Below are 27,510 nucleotides of genomic sequence, written 5' to 3' on the forward strand. Positions count from 1 at the left end.
AATGCGCGGTTAACGTCATCTGCCAGCGTGTGTAGAGCCAACAGTAAAACTCGGAGTGGGTGGTATTATGGTGTGGTCGTGTTTTTCATGGAGGGGACTACCACCTCTCGTTGTTTTGCGTGACTCTGTCACAGTACACGCCTACATTGATGTTTTAAGCACGTTCTTGCTTCCCACTGTTGAAGAGCAATTCGGGGATGTCGATTGCATCTTTCAACACGATTAAGCACCTGTTCACAATGCGCGGCCTCTGGCAGAGTGGTTACACGACTATAACATCCCCCTAATGGACTGGCCAGCACAGAGTCCTGACTTGAATCCCACAGAACATCTTTGGAATGTTTTGGAACGCCGACATCGTGCCAGGCCTCATCGACCGACAATGATACGTCTCCTCAGTGCAGCACTCCGTGATTGAACGTGTGCCTGCGAGAGTGATAGCTGTCGTCAAGGCTAAGGGTGGTCCAACACCATATTTAATTCCTGCATTACTGACGGAGGGCGACACGAACTTGTAAGTAATTTTCAGCCACGTGTCTGGATACTTTTGATCACATAGTGTACATATGGGTTTTCCCGGAACATTTCAAGTCAAATTCCTTGATTTTTCATTTCTCGGTTTCGATTCCCGGCTGGGTCGGAGATTTTCTCCACTCAGGGACTGGGTGTTGTGTTGTCCTTATCATCATCATTTCATCCCCATCGACGTGCAAGTCGCCGAAGTGGCGTCAAATCGAAAGACTTGCATCCGGCGAACGGTCTACCCGAAGGGAGACCCTAGTCATACGACACTCGTTCATTCCTTTCTGTCCAAGTCAGCGACCTAGCAGCTGTAGTGTCAAAATTGCGTAGCGAAGCTATACGTCGCAGTTTCTGTTAATAGCGCCGAGCTCTGATTACGTCAGTATTTCCTCTCGCACGTCTCTGCCCACGGCAAAGGCCACTTTTGTCATTTAGACTTTTGTTCATCATTTTCATCAAATGTTTCTGAAGAATGCCGATGTGAAGAAATAGCACATTATTTGAATTAAAATTGTTTTTAACGCAAGTAGTGTGCTATTTCTTCACATCGGAAATCTTGTTATTTCATTCACACCGCCACTCCCCAGGGCAACCGTACTTGACATTTATACTTGACACGTATACTTGCTTCACACAATCAAAACGAAAGATTGGACACAATGAAAGGTCAAAAAGTAGAAAGGCCCCTTTATCGAAAAATGTGAAAAAAATATAATACAAAATAAAAATATCAGTACTCGATATTACCATATTTCCTTCGCCAATACATCGATATATTCCCGAACGATATATATATATATATATATATATATATATATATATATATATATATATATATATATATACTGAAGAACCTGGTATACATGCCTAATACATCTACACCTACATGATTACTATGCTCTGTAATATCGTGTAGTGCTCCCGCTACCACGCAGAAATGCCGCAACACGACGTGGCATGGACTCGACTAATGTTTGAAGTAGTGCTGGAGGGGACTGATATCATGAATCCTGCAGGGCTGTCCATAGACCCGTACGAGTACGAGGGGATGGAAATCTCTTCTGAACAGCACGTTACAAGACATTCCAGCTATGCTCAATAATGCTCATGTCTGGGGAGTATGGTGGCCAGCGAAAGTGTTTAAACTAAGAAGAGTGTTCCTGGAGCCACTCTGTAGCGATTCTGGACGTGTGGGGTGTCGCATTGTCCTGCTGGAGTTTCCCAAGTCTACCGGAATGCACAATGGAAATGAATGGATGCAGGTGACCAGACAGGATGCTTACGTACGTCTCACCTGTCAGAGTCGTATCCAGAGGTTTCAGGAGTCCCATAGCACTCCAACTGCACACGCCCAACACCATTACAAAGCCTCCAACAGCTTGAACAGTCCCCTGCTGACATGCAGGGTCCATGGATTCATAATGTTGTCCACACACCCGTACTCGTCCATCCGCTCGATCAATTTGAAACGAGACTCGTCCGAGCAGGCAACATGTTTCCAGTCATCAACAGTCCAATGTCAGTACTGACGGCCCCAGGCGAGGTGTAAAGCTTTGTGTCGTGCGGTCATCAAGGGTACACGAGTGAGCCTTCGGCTCCGAAAGCCCTTATGGATGATGTTTCGTTGAATGGTTCGGACGGTGACACTTGTCGATGGCCCAGCATTGAAATCTGCAGCAATTTGCAGAAGGGTTACACTTCTGTCACGTTAAACGACTCTCTTCAGTCGTCGTTGGTCCCGTTCTTGCAGGATGTTTTTCCAGCCGCAGCGATGTCGGTGATTTGATGTTTTACCCGATTCCTCATTATTGACGGTACACTAGTGAAATGGTAGTAGGGGAAAAGCCCACTTCATCGCTATATCGAAGATGCTGTGTCCCATCGCTCGTGCGTCGACTATAACACCACTTCAAACTCATTTAAATATTGATAACCTGCTATTGCAGCAGCAGTAACCGATCCAGAATCTGAGCCAAACACTTGTTGTCTCATATAGGGGTTGCCGACCGCACCGCCGTATTATGCCTTGTATTTGAAACACATGCCTATACCAGTTTTGTTTGGAGCTTCAGTGTATATATAGCGATATTTTATCAACAGCCCTAGCTGCTACCAGTTGCACTGCCAGCTTCCGAGGCAACGCTGATCACCGTGCAGGGCTCTTTGAGGCTTGACCTGCGTGACCTGGACGTTGCCCGTCCTCCAGCTTCGATTAGTCACCGATGATGCTGGCTCCTGTCTCCTAGGCTGGGAGCCGGCCCCTGCAAGCCAGCAAGTTCTCCAGGTGGACTCCTGAGCGCAAATCTTCGCCGTCAGCGAGAGCACTCTGGAGATCAATTCGTAGACAGTAGGCTGCCGGGGTTCGTGTGTCGGCGGCCGTCCGTGATGAAACAGCCGCTGTCCGACACTTCGCTGAGCTGCCTATACTGCGAGACGACGCAAGCCCGGTTTCCCCCGTTGGCGAGGAACTACTCCGGCGGTCAGGCTGTGGCGTGGCGCTTTGGAAGACAGTCCTGTGTTACTGCCCAATAAATGTGTTATTGACAACGATGTTTCCTTGGCTGTCTCAAGCGTAAGAAGGACCGCACCACCGCATCCCGCCTGGATCTCTCCTGACGACCGTAGGAGTCTGGGATCAACCCCTATAATGTTCTACAGAGTGTCGACATGTTACCTTTGTCTGCTCCATCAGCAGATCCCTCTCCAATCGTGCACATTCATCATCAGATGACAATTCCAACGTTATCGACGAACATCATTAACAGTCCTCATATTGACTGACCAAGTGCAACAGTTGTGAAACTCCATCCCACAAACTGTCATCTGGCACCTGCACAACTCAATGCATCGAAATTTGCCTTGCTTTCAATATACTAATGGCTTATCTCACGCTTACATTAACCTGTGATCTTGGAACGTTAATCACTTAAATATATTACCTAGACAAATGTTTTCCCGGAATTTTAATTGCTCTACATTAATTGTTTTTGATGTTGCGATTTTTTTTCGTCAGCGTATTTTATAATTGGTAAACCTTGTTAGCAAAAATTTCGAAACGTTCTTGACCGAATTGCTTCAAATTTTTACACACTACTCTTAACATTCAGACGAACGTTGGCTACATTTTTTTAAAGCAGCAATGTAGAGATTTTCTGTTAAAGCAAGCTCCGAGAAAAAAAATTCTGTGCTGTTAATATGCTCTGTTTTGTTTTCTCCCTCACAGTCAGTTTTAACAGGAGTCAGGAAAGTTGTATTTATGGCTTACAGGCCTATGATTAGAATACTACTACGGAATCTGAATCGTTTGATTGCAATCCTACCCATCCGGTATGCGAAATTCTATTATTGAAGCTCCTATCCGCAGCAGGCGAGGACTATCATGCCCCATATATCAGTGATAAAATCGATTTAACCATTCAATTTACAGGACTTTAACTCCCAATATAAGTTTTGTTGGCAATAAAAATAAACAAAGCTCAAGGTGAGAGAGAGGAGAGGGGGGAAGAGGAGATTTACAGAGACAGAGGGCGGGGGAGGAAATGGTCAGAGGGGGATCGACAGAGAATGGCGGGAGGAGGAGGTGGAGAGTGGGGAGAAGGTGGAGATAGACAGAGAGAGAGGGAAGAGAAACCGATAGACAGATAGAGGGGGTAGGAGAAGGAGAGGAACAAAGAGCGTGGACAGGAGGGGCATGGACAGAGAGAAAGGGAGAAGGAGCTCAGGACGATGACCCAATTCCCATATATATTTAGCTATTGCTTAGCGTTGCCTGGCTCGCTGGTCTGATAGATCACTAGGAAATAATTCACCATATAACATTTGGAAGTTGAGACACTGGTGTCTGTGGATGGGATGGAGTGGGAACAACTATATGGGGTGTATAAAGTAATGTTGAAAATATCTTGGGTTGTGTGATTGCATAATGAAGGTGGGTGTAACTCAGTGGTCCAGCTGTGCGACTGTTTTCGGACGTACCAGACATCATCTTATGAAGAAATGGCGTATTTCGCAGGTTGATCGGGGCACATTTACCTACAGGTCTAGCAGCAGTGGCAGAAACCCCGATCTACAAAGAATGCCCGGTCGACAAAATACGATACTGAAGGTTATTGTGGCTGTTCCGGCTCGGAGGGGAAGTCGTTACGCTATGAAAAAGGAATGTCTCCTTTGCTGTTGACTCTCGCGAGCCGATGTAAATCTCTCCACGTAAAAATGTTAAAGCTGGACGGTGGAGCACTACAATTATAACCAAGTTTAATATTTTGTTTTTGGGTCATCTGTTGTCTCAGAGTAGCATATACACCCAACGCCCTCATCCTGGACCAGCAAAATGAACATGTTCGACAACGTTCTTGGGTGCATTACGCGTTCCTACTTCTCGCTATATGTGGGTACGACTAGCCTGGTCGAATATGGTAGTTTTCGTGATACGCGTGTTATGGTGTGGGGAGGCATAATGTTCCATGCACGTACTGACCTCCAAATGTTTGAGTACCGTATACCCACCGGTCAATGTTATTGTGACGCTATGTTCCTTCCACGGGAGAGTGTTTGGAGCGCTGGATTTGGCCTTGATTTCATTTTTATGAATGGCAGTGCACGACCACATCTATCTGCGGGAATGGAGGAGCTATTGGAACGATAGGATGTTCGGCGAACGGACTGGTCTACCCGTTCCTCAGAATTAAATCCAATCGAGCCCGTAGGGATGCATTGTACTAAAGTACGTCCACATCCACCAGTGACCATCCAGCAGATACAAACCGAGCTCGTGGATGAACGGAACGTCCTACCACAACACATCCTTACCCACCTTGTGACCCGCATGGGAGCACTTGGCGTAACACGCATTGCCGTCCGTGGTGATCACAGACGCAATTAAAAACAAAGTTCCTCTTTTTGTAATGTCAGGAAACCATCTCAAATTACGGTGACCTCGCAGCAGTTATTGCCTTTGAATAAAACTGTCGTTTCCATCCTCTCATTGCGAATATCTTTCAGTTTCCTTCTGTATTATACTTATTATACTGTCGCAGTTCTTTCGACGTATGACCCAAGTTTCATCGAGCTATGCTACTTGGCAGTGACACAAAGTGCGAATGTCACTATCGCCCTTAAATGTTAGCACTCCAGTGTGTGCACGCTTATACGTTGTCTACCGTCTTTTAAAACATGGGTCCTGCAGTTGCAGTATCTTTTGAAAGGCCAGAAAAATGTGTGGTTCCTGAAGAGCGGCAGCAGACTTTTCAATAGTTGCAGGGGTAGCAGTCACGATGATCTGGCCTTGTGATATCAGCCTGCAGTGCTGGTACTTCGAACGACTGAAAGCCAGGCTACTCAGGAGGGTGTCGTCGTCAAGAAAAACAAAACTAGAACTCTGTTGGTCCTACTGGGGAGTGTCTGATACCTTATTGTGGCAAGCAAGTTAGAAAATTTCATAAGGGAAATGGGTAGGTCGAAGTTAGATATTCTGGTAAATAGGCCAGAGGAAAAGCAATTCAGGCCAGGTGTGTAAACGGTAATAATTACAGAAGCTATAGGGGTAACGCTGGAGTAGGTCGAATAATGAAGGAATGCGTGTAAGCTATTATGTAAAGCTTTTTGAACGCTTTGTCACAGATAAGACAGAGAGAATGTATGATGAGACAGAGAAATTTATTCAGACATGAACAGAGTGAAAAATTTCATTGTGATGGGCGGACTGGAATTCGATAGTAGGAAGAGGAAGACAAGAAAAAAATAGTAAGACAGTATGGTCTGGGGAAAAGGAACTGAAAGAGGAAGGCGCTTGGTAGAATTTTGCACAGAACATAAATTAATCATTCCTAACACTTGGTTCACGAATCATGAAAGAAAGTTGTATTGGTGGAAGAGACACAGAGATACTGGAATACTTTATATCAGTCATATAATGCAAAGACAGAGATTTCGGACCCAGGCTTTAATCTAAAAGATACAGCCCGAGGCAAATGTGGACTCTGACCACGATTTATATGTTATGAACTGTCGATTAATCATTGCTAACACTCGGTTTAAGTATTATGGAAGAATGTGTCATTCGTGGAAGAGACCAGAAATACCAGAATATTTTATATCAGTTACATAATGCAAGGATAGAGGTTTCGGACTCAGATTTTAAACTGAAAGATACAACAAGCGTCAAATGAGAACTCTGACCACAATTTATAGGTTATGAACTGTATATTAAAACTGAAGAAATAGCAAAACAGTAGGGAACTAAGTAAATGGGATCCGGATAAGTTGAAAAAACCAGAGGTTGTTGAGAGTTTCAGAGTCACCATAACGCCAAGGACTCACTAGAACAGGGAAAGGAATACAGTTGAAGACGAATGGGTGTCATTGAGAGACGAAATACGAGTGGTGAAGACAGCAGAGGACAACAGGGCCTAGCAGAAATCCTTAGATATCACAGGAGATAATGAATTTAAAGAACTACTGACTGCCTTGGGAGGGCCAGTCCTGACAAAACTCTACCATCTGGTGAGCAAAATGTATGAGACAGGCGAAATACCCTCAGACTTCAAGAAGAATAGAATAACTCCAATCCCAAAGGAAGCAGGTGTTGACAGATGTGAAAACTACCGAACTATCAGTTTAATAAGCCACAGCTGCAAAATACTAACACGAATTCTTTGGAGGTCAGTTTGGATACCGTAGAAATATTGGAACACGTGAGGCAATACTGACCTTACGACTTATCTTAGAAAATAGATTAAGTAAAGGCAAACCTACGTTTCTAGCATTTCTAGACGTAGAGAAAGCTTTTGACAAGGTTGATTGGAATACTCTCTTTCAAATTCTGAAGGTGGCAGGGGTAAAATACAGTGAGTGAAAGGCAATTTACAATTTGTACAGAAACCAGATGGCAGTTATAAGAGTCCAGGGACATGAAAGGGAAGCAGTGGTTGGGAAGGGAGTGAGACAGGGTTGTAGCCTCTCCCCAGTGTTATTCAATCTGTATATTGAGCAAGCAGTAAAGGAAACAAAAGAAAAATTCGGAGTAGGTATTAAAATCCATGGAGAAGAAATAAAAACTTTGACGTTCGCCGATGACATTGTAATTCTGTCAGAGACACCAAAGGACTTGGAAGAGCAGTTGAACGTAATGGACAGTACCTTGAAAGGAGGATATAAGATGAACATCAACAAAAGCAAAACGAGGATAATGGAATGTAGTCGAATTAATTCGGGTGATGCTGATGGAATTATATTGGGAAATGAGACATAGTAGTAAATGAGTTTTGCTATTTGGGGAGCAAAATAGCTGATGATGGTCGATGTAGAGAGGATATAAAATGTAGACTGGCAATGGCAAGGAAAGCGTTTCTGAAGAAGAGAAATTTGTTCACATCGAGTATAGATTTAAGTGTCAGGAAATCGTTTCTGAAAGTACTTGTATGGAGTGTAGCCATGTATGGAAGTGAAACATGGACGATAAATAGTTTGGACAGGAAGAGAATAGAAGCTTTCGAAATGTGGTGCTACAGAAGAATGCTGAAGATTAGATGGGTAGATCACATAACTAATGAGGAGGTATTGAACAGAATTGGGGAGAAGAGGAGTTTGTGGCACAACTTGACGAGAAGAAGGGACCGGTTGGTAGGACATCTTCTGAGGCATCAAGGGATCACAAATTTAGCAATGGAGGGCAGCATGGAGGGTAAAAATCGTAGAGGGAGACCAAGGGATGAATACACTAAGCAGATTCAGAAGGATGTAGGATGTAGTAGGTACTGGGAGATGAAGAAACTTGCACAGGATAGGGTAGCATGGAGAGCTGCATCAAACCAGTCTCAGGACTGAAGACCACAACAACAACAACAACAATGAATTATTTGGTAAAATGGAAATGCCGTGTGGCTAGGGCCTCCCGTCGCGTGGACCGTTCGCCGGGTGCAAGTCTTCCCAGTTGACGCCACTTTGGCGACTTGCGAGTCGATGTGGATGAAATGATGATGATAAGGACAATACAACACCCAGTCCCTGAGCGGAAAAAATCTCCGACCCAGCCGGGAATCGAACCCCGGGCCGTTAGGTATGACATTCCGTTGTGGTGAGCACTCAGGTACTAGGGACGGAAAATTTAGTTGGTAAAATGAGAAAATATAAAAATGTACCAAATGAAGCAGCGAAAGGGAATACAGATGTATATAAATTAGATTGAAAAGAAGTGCAAAATGGCCAAATAGACACAGTTAGAGGATAAATGCAAGGATACAGAAGCTTACACAACTAGGAGAAAGATAGATGCATCCCACAGGAAAATTAAAGTGGTCTTTGGAGAAAAGAGAGGTAGCTGTATGAATATCAAGCCCTAAGATGAATAACCAGTACTATGCAAAGAAGGGAAAGATGAAATTTGGAAGCTGTGTATAGAGTGGCTACACAAGGAATTTGTAGAAAATATTATAGAAAGGGATGAAAACGTAGATGGAGATGACGTGTGAGCTATGGTACTGCGAGAATAATTTGAAAGAGCACCGAAAAACCTACATCGAAACAGGGCCGCTGGTGCAGACGACATTCCGTCGATGCTACTGATTGCCTGGAGAGAGCCAGCCATGACAAAACTATCCCATCTGGTGTGCAAGATGGATGAGACAGACGGAACACCTTAAGACTTCAAGAAGAGCGTAATAGTTCCAATAACAAAGAAAGCAGGTGCTGCAGATGTGAATATTACTGAATTGTCAGTTTAACAAGTCATCTGAATATTGAAATAGTCATCAACCAGTTGCACAAAAGAAATTTAATTTCTTTACCGATTTCAGGCACTTAGAGCCATCCTTTAGAAGCAAGTGGTTTAGAGCGCCTGTACGAAAATGGTTAAGGCACCACATGACAGAAGACTACAACAACAGCAGTCTTGTACGACTGTAACAGATATCTCATTTAGAACAATAGTATTAGTAGCAAAAATGGTACACAGTCTATATTATTCATAAGATTCGTTAGTATACGATAATGGTAAGATTTGAGTTCGTCAAAAGCAGCAAAAGTGGAAGCATTCAGCTTACCAACGAACAACGTTTAAGCAGGTGGTAGGCACAGCTATTCGTTACAACGATTTTATCCTGCATTGTCTTTTTACGGAAACATTAGGTACTTGCAGCTGTTGATATCTGCCTATTGTCATCCCTTGTGCGCAACTGTCCTTGTTTCCAGCACACAAGCACAAAGATTTCCTCAAGCCCTCTTATTTGACCTCTTATCGAGATAAACTGTCCCTCATTCTATCCTTGAATTCTCTTTTCTAATAACACAACAAACACGCTTGTTGCCTTTCGAAGCATTATCCTTTCTCTCCCATTCTTTCTCAATGCTGTCTTCTTCTTTTCAGCACGAGGACCTCGACTTTAGAATGCTATCCCTCATTACGTTATAGAGTGATTTACAGTTTCAAATGACAGCTAACTATCAATTTCATAAGTCACCAATAATAATTGGTTTTGCTTTGTATGCACCATTTACCCCATTAAAACTAGGTACTGTGCTTCCCCACCAGAAAGTTTGCATTTACAAACGTTCCTAGCTGAAAAACTCTTCTTGTGTTTCGCTCGTTTAGAATTTATTATGCATGAAAAACTAGCTTTTCTTAAAACTGAGCGCTAATTACCTGATATATTCATCCACTGTTTGAGAATGAGTTTAGTAACCAGACGTCTGAAGATGGTTTATACATGGAAATGAGAGTTCGATTCTTCATAGAATCATGAGTGGGGTATACTGGTTGTGTGATAAAGGCTGTGTGACAAAGAAACATTGAGAAGTTGAACGTATCAACCAACCAGTTGCAGATAAAGGTTTCCTGGAACCCGTGACGTAGGTTTCGACAGTTTTAAAGTTGTCTTCTTAAGAAGGTGTAATGGAGTGTAAAAATTGCATTTGTGGTTACAAAAACATTTTAAACACAGCAAAGTAACAACTGTAGCCGAAACATTGTGTGACAAGGGCCGAGACTTGTCAATCACATGCTGATTATGTACGTTGAATATAGCCAAACAGCTCTTTCCATATGAGATATCCACCTTAAGAACACAAATAATCGCATGTTACGACATAGGATACCATCACTATAGTGTTATAGGTGCGCATATTCAGTGCCAAGTGTAGTGGCCTTCACGAAGAGTAGTTGTAGAAGGAAAAGTTGACTTGTATATGGTAATACATCATGATGGCATACGGGTTACAGCAGTATGTACATGACAAATGGCAAATATCAGCTGCCCAAAATGCACAGGCTCTAGCGCTAAGGAAAGCTAGCTGCAGAGGGCGCGAAATCCGTCCAGAATGCACTGAGTAGACTATGTAACTACAACAGAAAAAGAAAAGAACATCATAACTTGTATAAGGCGACTGTTAATTTAAAATGGTATCAAACTGAACAAATATAAAAGTGATGAACCAACAATGCAACGACATTTCACCTTGTATTTAGTAAATAGTGACATTAAAAGTAATAAATACTATAAATAAATGGGACGGGGTATCATAAAATTTATCAAGGACTAATTGTCGAAATCGTGAAATTTCAGCATAGCTGTAGAGAAGTTTGTAAACGCCAGATAGAGCAGAACAGCCGGACGGCTTTTGTCAATGATGTATCCATCTTAAAGAACACATATAATCACAAGAGCGATTCTTTATTTAACACTATTTATTACATACACGACGATATGCAGATAAAAGACGATTTCGGCATTTCTCTCTGCGAAAAACCAAATTTTCACTGGATTGAAACGACGTTCCCAGTGTTTTGCTACTCTAGAAAAGAGACAGACACTGCATAAAATCTGTACACCCATCCTTTGCAAAGTAAGAAACAGTGACCAAATTATCGGTAACCGCAAGAAAAAATTATTAATGTGAATCAAGTAGACGAACCAGATTATCACATGCTCCATCTTGGTGAAAGTAATTGTGTACGCAGGTGGTACACACGTGCAGCGTAGAAGAACACACCTTTTATTCTCTCTATTGTGATATTCTCTTCAGACAGCTGTATTTCAGACTGTTTATTAAGCGCTATTTACTTCGATGCATTCAAGACTTCATCAACACGCTCACGTGATAGGCATCGACTTAACGCGCAACTGCAAATTATTAATATGCAACCGCAAATTATATTATCTCATAAGCGTAGGACATTGTGAACTATGACAATCAGTGAATCGAAATCGATGGCGATTAATAAACAACACTAAACACGGCTCTGCAAAAAGGATATTTTATTGAAGTGAATTAATGGTTCATTATTGGCCGACACAAAAAAACAGCCGAATTAGCACAGACCATCACCTGAAAATCACTAACGAATTCATATAGGGGCACAATAAGCGTTAATTACCATCTCTCTCGGAATCACATGGTATTTAAGCTTGATATGAAACAGTGCATCGACTTAACTTACGTCAGCGTAAATGAAAGACATACACATCAAACAGCTTCGACTGGAAGACTGGAAGAATTGATGCAATTCTGTCTCAGGAGCAGAAAATGTATAGAAGCCATATATATTTTCAGACGTATTTGAACTAAGTTTGCTTTGTTTCTGACATAGTTCAAATGGTTCAAATCGCTCTGAGCACTATGGGGCTTAACTTCTGAGGTCATCAGTCCCCTTGAACTTAGGACTGCTTAAACCTAACTAACCTAATGACATCACACACATCCATGCTCAAGGCAGGATTCGAACCTGCGACCGTAGCGGTCAGGCGGTTCCAGACTGAAGCGCCTAGAACCGCACGGCCACACCGTCCGGCTCTGACATAGTTCCTTCCGCTTATCGTCCAGATGAATTTTAACAACTAATGGATGGATTTAGCACAGCAGTTTTTGAAGTACGTCATGAAATTTACACATCGAAAAGGAAACGATACAAAAAACACAAGTTATAGAACCGGATGACAAACCTTGTATTCTTTTTTATTTATTTAAGGACAGTTCTTGACAAGGACTGGATGAATAGGAAAGAAATAACAAAAATTAAATGAATGTCTGTAAAAGCAGACACTGTTGACAATCCACAGCCGTACGAAATACTTCGAAATTATTTCGCTGACTGCTCGACATCACTACATTCGCCAACTATTTCGCAAGTGGAATACGAGAGAATAATGAAGACGGTATGACCAATGAAGAAAGTCTGTGTCGGTCCAAGAATAATGCACGGATAGCCAAGTTGTTAAGCGACAGTTCCCGAGAAGTGCGAGTTGTGGATTCAAGTTCCGGTCAGGCACCAATTTTTTTATGTCAGTGGTGGTCAGTGTTTCTTGATCTAATACAGCTGATGTCAAGGAATTTACACCAGAGAAATACTTTAGAAATACCAGAAAGTTGATTATGCCCTGAGGTGCTTTTAGTATACTCGAAAGGTCATGCAAATGCGCTTAAAATGAAAATTTTACAATCCATGTCGATCTCCAGAGTTCAGTTATCTTAAAGTCAAAAACTAAAAATTGCTCAGCGAGCATTACGAGGGTTATTAGGAAAGAATAAAAAACGTTAGTATTGCTATGTGGACCAAAGAGATTCCTGAACGCACTCCATGATAAAACAAAATAATTTTAAAGAGAAGGAGCATGGAAGAGTAACACAAATACGGTTGCAACGCGTGAAGAAGTTTGGAGGAGAATCTATACGACAGTGGTTGTCACATGGTGGACGATGAAAATCCCAATACTAACAGATTTTTTATAAAAGATTATGATTCAGTGTATCTAAAGGCATCTCTTCCAAATTCTGAAAGAAGAAGATCTGGACCTCAAGAATGAAGCAGTTAATAGTCAAACACTACGTGCTACAGAATATAAGATAAAATTCAGAAGAAATTAAAACATTAGAGAGGCAAGAGGATGGACTGCCTCGGAAGAAACTGAAATCGAGTCTTGAAGCTGACGAAGCCATCAAATCAGGAAAAATCAATATTATGATAGAACGCTCATGTTTTGCAGACGACCTGGCAATTCTGTTAGGACAGCGATCCCGCACAAAAATAAATAGAAACAGAACAAAACTTAAGGCTCCAAATACCATTTGCAAACACAAAACACATGTCCAGCAACTATCTGTACACTAAATTTCTAAAAACTATGCACGGGAAAATTGGCAAAATTTCTCAATTCACACATTTAGGTGAAACCATTTTGAAAACTGGCCGAAAAATGATTAGTTACGAAATTTGTTGTCACAAAATGGAAAAAGCTTTCAGGCATACACAATAACAAAAATGCATCTGAAAATATCTGCAACTGAAAAAAAAAAATCTGAAAATCTGTAATACTACACCACAGAGTAACTTTATGGGGAATTCAAAACAGAGAACGAAAAATGTTAACGAGAATTTTAGGTCCAAATTTTACTGAAGAATGAACATACAGACCTTGCGGAAATAAAGTAACTGGGAAATATACCAATATTTACCCGGATATGAGAAAAACGCAGGCTACAGTTCAATTGGCACAGTAGAAGAATGAAATCTACCCGATTAACTAGACAGGTGGTCGAATTCTACGAAACCCGCATTAAAGCCGAAACTGAAACAATAAAACGGATCACTGCAGTAAAAGACAACCTCAAAGGAGCAGAATAACAAAACACGGAAGACCAGACAGAAAACCTTTCAAACTGAACATTCACGACTGTACACTTGGCTTGGCAGAAAAATCCAATATGACCTCAACAACTTGCTCTGAGGACCGGAAAAGAGCCCATTCTGGCAGAACGAAATTAATGTGGACACACAGAAAAGCTGAAAGAAATACACAATGAAAATATCCCTATTTTGGCCGAGCAGTTATAGGCATTTCAGCCTGGAACCGCGTGACCGCTACGGTCGCAGGTTCGATTCCTGCCTCGGGCATGGATGTGTGTGATGTCCTTAGGTTAGTTATGTTTAAGTAGTTCTAAGTTCTAGGGAACTGATGACCTCAGATGTTAAGTCCCATAGTGCTCAGAGTCATTTGAACCACTTATCCCTTGTTTTACATCGCTTGGTCCAGTGGGGCCGAAGAATCAATAATAAAAATTATGTTCTAACTATTATTTGTTTCTTGAGACATAATGCACGCAGACTCCAAGATTTTTTGTGGTAAAGCTATTTAAACATTTTCCGCTTGAATATTTCTTATGTTGCTTTCGACATGACAGGGCCAACCTATGACACCATGAATAACTCTTTTATAATTAATTTCTGTCTCTTCGACTAAGGAAGCGTTGTGAATTTCCCAAACACAAGAAGAAGAACAAACGATTGATTTCGTAAGAGGCTTTTTATCACACATTTTCACAATTTTCTGATATACTTAATACGTTGGGGAAATACTCCCCAAGCCACCTAACGTGTATAGCGGCACGTGCTTCTGGTACCACTACATGATCCGTCCCTCCCTGTTCCACTCGGGAATGGCGCGGGGCAAGAATGATTGTCGATAAGCCTCTGTATTGGCTTGAATTCCTCAAATCTTCTTGTCTTGGTCATATCGCGAGATGAATGTGGGAGAAAGTAATGCCGTAAAGTGCTCATTCGAAATTTCAATTTTAAGACTCTCCGTGATGCACAATGCCTCTCTTGTATGTCTGCCTTTGTGGTTTATAGCGCATCTCTCTAACGCTCTCGCGCCGACTAAACAAATTCGTGACGAAGCGATCCGATCTTCGTGGGATCTTCTCTATCTCTTCCCTCACTTCTACCTGGTTAGAGTCCCAGACTTCGGAACAGTACTCACGAATCGGTCGAACACGTACTCTGTAAGCCACTTCCTTCGTGAATGAGTTACATTTACTTAAGATTCTTCAATATGAAATCTACTTTTCTTGCTGTTTGTTTTATGTGGTTATTCCACTTACAATGGCTCTGGAACGGTACTCCATCATCAGTAGTGTAGTTGTACAGTAGTGGATTTATTTTCCTGTGTGTGTGTAATATGATAATTTATGTACATTCAGGGTCAGAGGTCAGAGCCTACACCTTTCATCCATCGACCCCCTGCATTTCATTTTGCACATCGATCACCTGTGAACAATCTTCAAGAGCTTCTGGCGCTTTCTGCTCATCGTTCACATAGACTGTAATAGCAGCGGTTCTACCACTCTTCCTTAGGGCACTCCGGAAATTGCTACATCTGTCGGTTTTTATCCATTAAGAGTGACAAACTGAGTTCCGAGTGCAGAGAAGTCTTTAAAGCAGTCGCAGATATGATCCGTTACTCGTTAAGATCGTCACTACACGGCAGGGCGGGACGATGTCAAATGCCTTTCTGGAGTCAAGGAGCAGGGCATCAATTTGAGCGTCATTGTTTACAGGGCAATAGCTGACAAGGAAGAACAGAGCGAGCTGATTGCTGAAACCATAATGATTTTTTAAGAGAAGATTTTCGTTCTCCAAAAACGTAATAATTCTTGAGCATAAATTAAGCTCCTGTTCTCAGGTGAATTCGGGTTGAATGTTTGCAATATTCATTAACTATATCAGGTTAGACCACCTTCAACAGCAGATCGTGTTACTTTAGTCTTCGTTAACGGCGACTGGTCTAGGAGTGTGAAGAAATGCTGACGGTCCAATTTCTACTATGAGTGCTTTGTCGTGGCACCTAACGTAAGTAGAAAAATAAAGTAATAATATTCCATAGCGATGTTAAATGACCCACAGCCACTCCATCGGAGCGTGGGGTTCAGCTACTAGACCGGCCGCGACAAGCTCGCTGGCACAGAACGCTGTCTTTCTCTGCTTTAAGCACCGTGTCGCTTTCGCCAGGTGCACTTTTCCTCTCGACCTCGGTAGCTGGTTTCATCCGTTATTTATACTCACACATAAATGTCATCCGCTCTCTCTACGTCTGGGCATCTGGTTCCCATCTTGGGGCGCCACGTGTTTTGTGAGATGTAACGACGCTACAGAGAGCGCGCCTGTCATCACGAGGAAAAATATTGTCACCGAAAGCGATGTGGGAAACCTTGTCGGAAGTTGTTATGTGTAAAAACAGTTATCCTACAGCAAGACAGCTCGGATTAGCACGCTGTAGTTTATTTTTTATCGCTGATTCATATGCATTGGCTTGATGTAGACCGTTTCAAAGCTTACAACGAATTAATACCGTATATCTCAACGAGGGCTGCACGACGCCGAACTGAGAACTCTGCAACAGTTGCTTGTCACTGTAGAAAGCATAATTGCATTCAAAAGTTACAGTAATTAATTTTCATGAAATAAGTAATACTACGTGTTTCATTTGCGAATTTAACTCATTTACGTTACTTGATTGCTTTATACAAACCATACCAAGTAATTTGTATGAAAGAAATTCATAATCGTCGTTCCTGTAACAATACTGTTGCCGCAGACGTAATGGTTTGGGTCATTCACGATAGCTATCACATTTCTTCTAAGACAAGTAGGAGACACTCGTTTCCTGAAAGTTGAACCCAGTCCCACAAAAATCTGTTTCTGTAATACGAACGATATTCGTAGGCTGTGGTCAGGAGGGATACTTACTCACAGTTAGGAAGTATGACGAAATATTACGCAAGAAATCTCCACTACTCGCTCTCCTTTAAGGGAAGTGAAATAATTTACAGCTCATGAAAACTGTATATCGATTTTGCACTCACTTCAAGATCAAATAAGAGATCGTTCAATAATTACTGCCCCACATTTTTTAAAAAAGCCATTAATATACATAGACAAACTTATATTTTGACTAAAGTTCAGTCTTGATCACACCATTTATGTTTTAATGATATAGGTAACCGGTTTCGGTTATTTTTACATAACCATCATCAGACCCATGGCTCCCTTAGGATGGTAGGCGCTCCGCGGAACATTACAAGTAGGGTTCTGTTATTGAATTCTTATGTGCAGAAAAAAAAGCGCAATGAACGTCCATAGACGTTTGTGTCCAGTGTATGGCGATGCTGCAACTATACTCCTTAGTTGGGCGATGGGTAAAAAAAGTTATAGCCTCAGGAAAGGCAAAAGCAGAGCTCCATGATCAGCCACGCTTGGGAAGTCCCGTCAAAGCCACTGCTCCACATATGCTAAAATACACGGATGCCATTATTCGTGCAGACCGGTGCATCACAACGCAACAACTGGCTCTTCATTTCTCGGCCAGGAAGTCTGAGAACCAAATTGGGTTGGACATGATTGTCTCATGCACCGTACAGTTCAGTCCTGGCAACCTCGGACTTCCATCTCTTTGTGCCCCTTAAAGATTTTCAATGGGGAACACACTCTGAAGATGATGAGAGTGTCAGCGAAAACGTGGCTACGTCTACAGGATAAGAGCTTTTACCAGCAGGGAATACATGCTCTTCCATAACGTTGGCGTACGGTCATAGAACGTGATGGAGACTACGTAGAAAAATACATGGACAAGACATGTTGATTTATATTGTCACCAAATTCTGACTCTTGACAGTAAATAATGTTCTGAGAAAAAACGTGGGGCGTTACTTATGGAACGACTCTCGTAAAATATGGAAATAAATAAAAATTTTCACAATAATGCGCAACGTAATTCACTTCACATGCCTCTCTCAGTTAGCTTTTCTGCTTTTTTGTTTTGTTTTTGTTGTTCAACTGTCTCACATGAATACAACGATTTTTGTCTTCCTAGCAACAACAGAGAAGTCGAAAATACTTATCAGTGAAAGCATTGTAGCTAGTTATTTTGCGTTTGAAATCGCTAACATAGCTGTTAGATGGTAAATTACAAACACCAGGTTGTTGTAACAACGGAGCATCTACTTACACATGCCCATCGTAGGACGCGATTATAGTATAGCAGTGAACCTTGGTGGATATTATAATGCGGAGCCAATTTGCACAAAAAAGTAATTCTACTTTTGGCTACCAGGTGCAAATCTGGCGCTGCGAATGCAAGGAAGACATATAGAAATGTTTGCATATGTAATGGATTATGAACGGGACATTGGAAGGAAAGGTAAAACAAGACATAATGTTAATTTATCATAAACAGCTGTTTACACAGTTTGTTCAATATGAGCACCGAAGACGTTTGCTTCCGAAAAACGACGTGATCAACAGTTGCTAGTAGCAGTTCCGGTGGAATATGAGCATCGTGTTCCTGCATGCTGTCCTTCAGATCCGGTAGGGATTGAACGGTCTTTTAGATATCCCCAGAGACAAGAGTCAGATGATATCGCAGACCTCGCATCTGGAAAACCTCTGGAGATAACAGATTTGTCGAAGGTTACATTAAGCAGATCTTTCACTTTGTGAGCGACGTGAGATGCTGCTCCATTTTGTATTAACAGTTGTCCTCTTCCAAAGCAGGGTTCACACGATGCACAAGGAGGTCTCGATAACGTGCAGTTGTCACGATACACCTGACAGGATCTCTGCGCGTATTTTCTTCAAAGAAGAACGAACTGAGAGTAGAGGTGCTTGTGAGTCAACACCACCCAGTCACATACGGTGAGTGGACTGGCCTTCGTCCACAGTACCATGCCGTCCAACAGAACACGAAACTCGGCAGTTCATTGTGTTCATTGCATCCTGTAGTGTAAAGTGTGCCTCGTCACTCCATAGAATATTGCCTGGCCACATGTCACCAACCTCGACCCGTGCCACAAACCGAACGACTGCGATTCATGGAGTTTCAGTTGCTGCACCGTCTGTATCTTGTACGACTACAGTCCGATACACGAACGCTGCGGTTCGCGCCTTTTTAGGCACGGACGGGGATTGCCTTCTTGACGATTCCAAGCGACAGGTACGCGCTTGCCTGTGCTTTCAGCTTGAAGAAACCGTATATCCTGCAAAGTACGTCTCTCGCTTGCTTCTGCAGAATTTATCAATTACCACTACAATCAGCGATGGCAAATCGCTACGAATTGGAATCGAAATTCACTAAACAGCTCGCTGCGATTATATTTAACGCTCGCATTAGCTACGTCATTCACAGCAGAACGGTCACAGCGCTGCTGAACGCTTATTGGCTGTCGGAGTATGCGTGACGTAGGTGCGCAGAAGAAGCCAAAACTCGACCGCCATCTTTCGTGACTCCAACTATAACAGTATAAAACAGACCGAAAAGCTTTCCGCATTGTTGACCATGAAATAGACAATTATCGTGACAATGCGCGAGCACTAACATTGCCCGGTGCACGTGCTGCATGGTAAGTTACAGCTGCGGCAACCTTGTCACTAAGTTCCACTGGAACAGGACGCCCTCCTCTTCCATGTGCCACATCAAGCTTACCCGTGTTTTAGAATTTCATTATCACCTTCTTTAAACCATTTAATGACCTCGGGCCTCCCCTCAAACTTTTTAGTTGGCGATACTCTCTCAGTGTAGCACTGTACTTGCTGCCCTTCACATAAAACAGTTTCACTAAAAGCGCATGGTCTCTCTTCTCGAAGGCGTACTCTTCACTCACATTATGGCTTGACAAATGACAGCGTGGATGTCATACCGTGGTACAAACACTGTACGGTCCCAGATTGGAAACATACAATTCTAAAGGAAATAAAAATTATGCCAAACTCTTTAGCATTTGATTTAAAAAAAGTATTAGTGAACTATTTATGATATATTCAACGTAGAGCTCCAGAAAAAAAAATAAAAACTAAATAGAAGCATCCATGACTCATGGAGAGGCCGTTGTTGATCGTTTGCCCAACGCAACCTAAGTACAGCGTGAACTTAAATACACTGAAGTCCAAAATTAAAGCAACAAATGGAAATTTGGTAAGGTTGCATTTATTTTGCCACAAAACAGTATAAACAGGTGACAGTATAGTAGAAAAAAAGTAAAGAATACAGGAGTAATCGACTGCAACATGCATAACGGTAGACAACTTAACGGATTTGCACACACATTCTGACAACTGACTAACGCGCTCAGTATGGGGTGTGACCACCTGTGGCAGCAACACAGGCCTGACAACGACGGTAAATGCTGTGAGTGACGTCACCACTCTCAGTTTGAGGCAATAACGCCCATTCTTCCTGCAGAGCTGCTCACAAGTCTGGTAGAGCGGTTGGTGGATGCTGACGTAACCCGTCTCCCTAGTGCATCCCAGACATTCTCTATGAGATTCAAATCGGGGGAGCCCGCAGGCCACGCTATGCGTGCAAAATCTTCCGTTTCCAAAGAAACATCAACCAGCCGTGCTCTACGAGGTCGAGCATTATCGTCCATCAACACTAAGTCCGGCACTACAGCATCTCGCAACAACCGCGCATGAGATCCCAAGATCTCCTCACGATACCTGACAGCAGTTAAATCTTGCTGATTCACCAGTACAATTTCATGAAGAGGTGTTCGAGTGGTCAACATAATACCAGACAGTTTGTCCGATTATATTGTGAATTAGGACGGGGAAATAGCAGATTGTTGCTTCTATTTTGGACACCAGTGTATTTATTACTGAATAATTTTTTTCCATGTTTCAGACAAGGGGCTACATAAAAATTAAAAATGGCGTGATTGTGTGATGAACAAGGTTTGAAGCCCATGTACGAGGCCAGTTCAATAAGTAATGCAACACATTTTTTTTCTCGGCCAATTTTGGTTGAAAAAACCGGAAATTTCTTGTGGAATATTTTCAAACATTCCCGCTTCGTCTCGTATAGTTTCATTCACTTCCGACAGGTGGCGGCGCTGTACGGAGCTGTTTAAAATGGCGTCTGTAACGGATGTGCGTTGCAAACAATGGGCAGTGATCGAGTTTGTTTTGGCGGAAAACCAGGGCATCTCAGATATTCATAGGCGCTTGCAGAATGTCTACGGTGATCTGGCAGTGGACAAAAGCACGGTGAGTCGTTGGGCAAAGCGTGTGTCATCATCGCCGCAAGGTCAAGCAAGACTGTCTGATCTCCCGCGTGCGGGCCGCCCGTGCACAGCTGTGACTCCTGCAATGGCGGAGCGTGCGAACACACTCGTTCGAGATGATCGACGGATCACCATCAAACAACTCAGTGCTCAACTTGACATCTCTGTTGGTAGTGCTGTCACAATTGTTCACCAGTTGGGATATTCAAAGGTTTGTTCCCGCTGGGTCCCTCGTTGTCTAACCGAACACCATAAAGAGCAAAGGAGAACCATCTGTGCGGAATTGCTTGCTCGTCATGTGGCTGAGGGTGACAATTTCTTGTCAAAGATTGTTACAGGCGATGAAACATGGGTTCATCACTTCGAACCTGAAACAAAACGGCAATCAATGGAGTGGCGCCACACCCACTCCCCTACCAAGAAAAAGTTTAAAGCCATACCCTCAGCCGGTAAAGTCATGGTTACATTCTGGGACGCTGAAGGGGTTATTCTGTTTAATGTCCTTCCCCATGGTCAAACGATCAACTCTGAAGTGTATTGTGCTACTCTTCAGAAATTGAAGAAACGACTTCAGCGTGTTCGTAGGCACAAAAATGTGAACGAACTTCTCCTTCTTCATGACAACGCAAGACCTCACACAAGTCTTCGCACCCGAGAGGAGCTCACAAAACTTCAGTGGACTGTTCTTCCTCATGCACCCTACAGCCCCGATCACGCACCGTCGGATTTCCATATGTTTGTCCCAATGAAGGACGCAATCCGTGGGAGGCACTACGCGGATGATGAAGAAGTTATTGATGCAGTACGACGTTGGCTCCGACATCGACCAGTGGAATGGTACCGTGCAGGCATACAGGCCCTCATTTCAAGGTGGCGTAAGGCCGTAACATTGAATGGAGATTACGTTGAAAAATAGTGTTGTGTAGCTAAAAGATTGGGGAATAACCTGGTGTATTTCAATGCTGGATAAAACAACCCCTGTTTCAGAAAAAAAATGTGTTGCATTACTTATTGAACTGCCCTCGTAAGTTTGATCTTTATGAAAATTGTTTCCCTGCACAATCTATAGGTTATGCAGAGACTCCTGTTTCAAACTTTTAGGACTTGTAGACTACGTCATGCGGTCACGTGATGTCAACGTCTGCATTGCTACGAGACTCCTCTAGAGACGGAGGAAGACCTGCTGACACGAATTCTGGCAGCTGCACTATAAACTGGAGGGACACCAGGTGCCAGGTGGGATGGAGAGCGTGTACCAGCACATGTTTCGTAGTAACAATGTCTGTAACGGTCGTCGCCACATCGAGCCGCTGTTGAAATGCACCACTACTGTTCTGTACGTACAGTACGATGTGTTCTTTTTTGTTTTGGAATAACGTAAGCACGTAATGTTTAAGCGATAACACAAACAAACGTGTCTAAATGATAAACAGATGTTTCGTTATGTTCCCTCTCGTATTTTTACCTAGTAATTGCCCTGCGTTACGCCTAATTCCATCCCTCAAGTAGATGTGGATTAGCTAAATGTCTGAATAGAAACCGTCATAGAACGGAAATAGTACGTATCCGGACATGTGCTCCTATTCACATCATTATGCACTCACTCCTCACTACAAGTTAGCACCACTAAAGATGCCTCTGCCAGAATTACAACGTACTGAGAGAACGTACGAAATCAAAATTTTTTCTACAAAACATGATAGTGAAAATTTTTCCTTTTTAAATGACATCACTTTGTGCTACACCCATGAGCAATTAAGAACGTCACTTCCATGAGCAGTTAAGAACGTCACTTCAGTTCCGTGTTTTCGATTAAATGAGAAGACTGTCTCAGTGCTGGATCATAGCATTGCCAAATTTTCAGACTTTTATTTAACGTTCTCGGATACTATTTACGAATACCTTGGAATGTTCCAGAATGTTTTAGGATACTCTAGACAGTTTTCGAATTTTCTCAGTTTTCTATAAGAAAACAATAACAGAACGACAGTATGCTTTATTTCAAATTAGGTTACTGCTGAATAATTAAGTGGGTTCAAGAGCACTTACAAGTATTTTTGAGCATTCTATAAAGTTTTTGACAGGAAACATTAATATTTTTAAGATTTTTTGAATGTTTATTTTCAAAAATTTGTCAAGTGCTTATGAGTGACCTGGAATGTATTCAGAAAACAAATGAAAACAAAGACCACGCAAAGCAAGTCTTTTTCAGCTAGTGCATTAATAAAAGAGTTTTATAAATTGCGTTAGTTATTGTTAAATTATCGCTATATACTTCCATAAATAACAGATCTACAACTTCAAAATGAATCGTAGTTCACTGAAATCCGCAATAAGGTTCTTCAGTTAAACGGCAGATAAATTGCCGTGTCCGGAAAATAACGCGAAATTTACCGGATTTTAACTCGAAAACTAGTAAATACGTATTTAAGAGAAAGCTTTACGAAAGTTATTTTCTTTTACAATAACTGCCACATATAAAATTACAATTAATTTATTACTATAACAATTATTAAAATATGATGTAAATTTTCTCACTTTTTATTCAACTTGAAATGGAGTATCCTGTGCTTCGATAAATGCTACGTAATAACTATACCAAGAATTGTATTTACTGACATACTACCTTTCTTTTTATACCTAACTTACGTTGCTCAAAGGTGTACCATAGCCCTCGTTACTTCTTACCTGTCATAGTAGTAGTCCCTAGAAAAAGAAAGAAAATGCTTTTATTAGATAAGTGTAGCAATTATGTTAAACTACTTACTATAAATCATTAAAACTTTAGTTATATTGAGCAACAAGAATATTTTTATGTACAGCATATTATGCTTTCAGAAAAATGGTACTCTACAGTATTAAAAAATACAATATCAACATCTTCTTAAATTTAGGAACTTTTTGATTTGGGTTTAATATGTTTCTTATTAATGCAGCTAAACTTATATGTTACATAAAGAAAAAGCACAAATTGTTTACAAACTCACTTTTTTAACAATGTATGGGGGCTCTAGTTTGGTATTAGTAGCACAAAATTATCTTTTACTGCACTGAAATTAGCTTCATTCCTGATTCAATATGGTCTACAGTTACCTCAAGAAATTTTCTCGTTACTCAACAAGCATGATATTGGACAATGTTACGAAGCTCCCCGTCGCTCAAAGTGAAATACGAGTATATTCTTAAATAGCGTTAACAATTCAAACCGAAATGGACATCTACGCAACATAGTGTAAGGAACGGTGTGGATAGAGCCGACATTGTACTTAAAGATCACATTCGAACCACAAAGTGAGGTAAAAATAAATACTGGTTATTGGTACCAAATACAATTACCTGAGGAGTAATTCCTAAAAAACGAATACGAAAATTGTGAGTATTTTGTATTGATAGCTATCCGCAAATAAATGAACGGAATTTACATATTTTCTTGAAATAGCTTTAATGGTAATTGGAGCGAAGACGTATAAAAATAAAAATTCCTCTTATTTTCTAATAAGTACATGTAACCTGAAAATTGCTTTCAAAACTATTAGCAACTGTGGCTCGACAAGTCAACAGAATTAAGTGAACTGAGGCCATAACATTGTTCCACTCAAAATCGTTATCTCTCAACAGAAACGCGCATTGAGACTCAATTTTTCACGAGATATGAACATCATTGGCTAATCGTCTCTATCCTTACGTATGAGTCTATCTGGGACTCAGCAAATGAAACTGTATTTTTCCAATAAGTACAACAGATTTTATATAAGGTACATCTGAAAAACTCAATGAGTGGCCTCAGAAGATAAAGGAAACAAGAGTTAAAACGAAATACCTTTATTGGCGATCAAAGTCATCTCCGTTTTCCACAACACATTTCTGACCTCAACTGTAATACTGTTGGAAGCTGTCAGGAAATGCTTCTTGAAGAATCGCTCGAAGCACTGTGATCATCCAAGTCTGTGAAACGTTGGACGTTCAGGACTATTTTACGGTGGGTGAACAAAAAAAAAACAAAAAATCTGAAGACGCCTATTCTGGAGAATAATTAGGGTCCTGAAGATCCATCACCTTGCATTGAGCGAGAAAGTTAAACATGCATTCGTTGTGGATAGGTATCCAACATTGCGTGACCACAAGAAGCGTTAGCTGAACGTTTCCGATAACTTTACTACCAACGTTTCCGATAACTTTACTACCATTGTCTTAAGAGTGTTGTAGCTAATGCTGATTACTTTCAAGGAAACATACATTTCCTTTATTCTCAGGATGCTGATTACTTTCAAGGAAACAATTGTTCCCTTTTTCTGAGACAATTCACCGAATTTTCAGACGCATCATACGTCACAACTAGTAACATGATTTCCATGCCATGAAAGTGATAAGGGTAAGATACACAGCTGTTTGAAGCGTGTGATTGACCACTTATCTACGACAGAAAAATGATTGGTCTAACGGTCTAGAAAGTTTTGGGGCTGAAGGCCAACTGGAGCTTAATTTAAGCTTAATTTACGAGCTGATACAGAAACGAAAGCAAAAGTTTTTTCGTATATAAGGGATTTTCAGCGAGTCACCACTTTTATTCTTTTAGAAAACTGAGAATGTTGAATAACTATCTGGAATGACATAGACTTGCCTGGTATTACTTTTATATCGCAGTAAAAATCCATCATTGTGCTTTCGTAAGGAAAGGACAGACTTACAGAGTGTAAGTCCATGCTTAAATACGATCTTGTAGTGCTCACTAACAACAAATCAATGGTTTTAGCGTTTGCTCCATATTTACTTTTAAACACACGTCTGTTTCACGTACAATAACAAGTGTAATAGGCTCGCAAACGCATTGTTCCATGGCGATAATGTTCAATATAAATAACATTCTGATAGAAATGAGAGTTAACTAAAAATTACTAGGAATTTTAAGAGAAAGGCCAACACTAAATCCAAAATGAAATTCCTAGGATGCTTCTATGAGCCCCTAGAAATCGAAACACAAATTTGACAGGGAGAGGGACATTCGGCACTCTTGTTCAACTGTGTACTGTAAAAAATATACCGAAGTGGCACAAGGAATTAAAATTTCTGAATGGGTTTAAAGTTTTCAGGATTGGAACTGCGCAGAAAGGTATGCAAACGCATTTCATGTTTTGCTGATGACGTAGTCATAATGATGGAACAATTGAAACAGTCTGCAAATGCAGTACAGCTGATTACAGATTAATATACCGTAAGAAGTAGCAAAACAAACTGGCTTGCAGATAAATTTCTAAAAATTATCATATATCCAAAAACAACAAATTCCAATTAAAGATCATTTACAGAACAATAAAATGCGTGAACACCTTCTAACATCCAGGCGAACTGATTACGGCCAAAAGCCTACTTGAAATCTTGAAAGCAAGAGCTGTTGTTTGTGTGTGTGTTGTGGTCTTCAGTCCTGAGACTGGTTTGATGCAGCTCTCCATGCTACTCTATCCTGTGCAAGCTTCTTCATCTCCCAGTACCTACTGCAACCTACATCCTTCTGAATCTCCTTAGTGTATTCATCTCTTGGTCTCCCCCTACGATTTTTACCCTCCACGCTGCCCTCCAATACTAAATTGGTGATCCCTTGATGCCTTAGAACATGTCCTACCAACCGATCCCTTCTTCTGGTCAAGTTGTGCCACAAACTCCTCTTCTCCCCAATTCTATTCAATACCTCCTCATTTGTTATGTGATCTACCCATCTAATCTTCAGCATTCTTCTGTAGCACCACATTTCGAGAGCTTCTATTCTCTTCCTGTCCAAACTATTTATCGTCCATGTTTCACTTCCATACATCGCTACACTCCATACAAGTACTTTCAGAAACGATTTCCTGACACTTAAATCTATACTCGATGTGAACAAATTTCTCTTCTTCAGAAACGCTTTCCTTGCCATTGCCAGTCTACATTTTATATCCTCTCTACATCGACCATCATCAGTTATTTTGCTCCCCAAATAGCAAAACTCATTTACTACTATGTCTCATTCCCCAATCTAATTCCATCAGCATCACCCGAATTAATTCGACTACATTTCATAATCCTCGTTTTGCTTTTGTTGATGTTCATCTTATATCCTCCTTTCAAGGTACTGTCCATTACGTTCAACTGCTCTTCCAAGTCCTTTGGTGTCTCTGACAGAATTACAATGTC

The 27,510-nt window shown here is 41.4% G+C and overlaps 1 protein-coding gene across 3 annotated transcripts in view; it reads right to left on the bottom strand.

Moving 5' to 3' along the window:
• LOC126481424 (RNA-binding protein Raly-like) overlaps positions 1-27,510 on the bottom strand; it is a 440,289-nt gene that overhangs the window by 63,241 nt on the left and 349,538 nt on the right. For all 3 annotated transcript variants that reach the window (XM_050105166.1, XM_050105167.1, XM_050105165.1), the window contains exon 5: positions 24,031-24,048. In XM_050105166.1, coding sequence (XP_049961123.1) covers positions 24,031-24,048 — 18 coding nt within the window. The remainder of the gene's footprint in view (positions 1-24,030; positions 24,049-27,510) is intronic.

The sequence above is a fragment of the Schistocerca serialis genome, chromosome 5 (genome assembly GCF_023864345.2).
Source record: "Schistocerca serialis cubense isolate TAMUIC-IGC-003099 chromosome 5, iqSchSeri2.2, whole genome shotgun sequence".
Lineage (NCBI taxonomy): Eukaryota > Metazoa > Arthropoda > Insecta > Orthoptera > Acrididae > Schistocerca > Schistocerca serialis.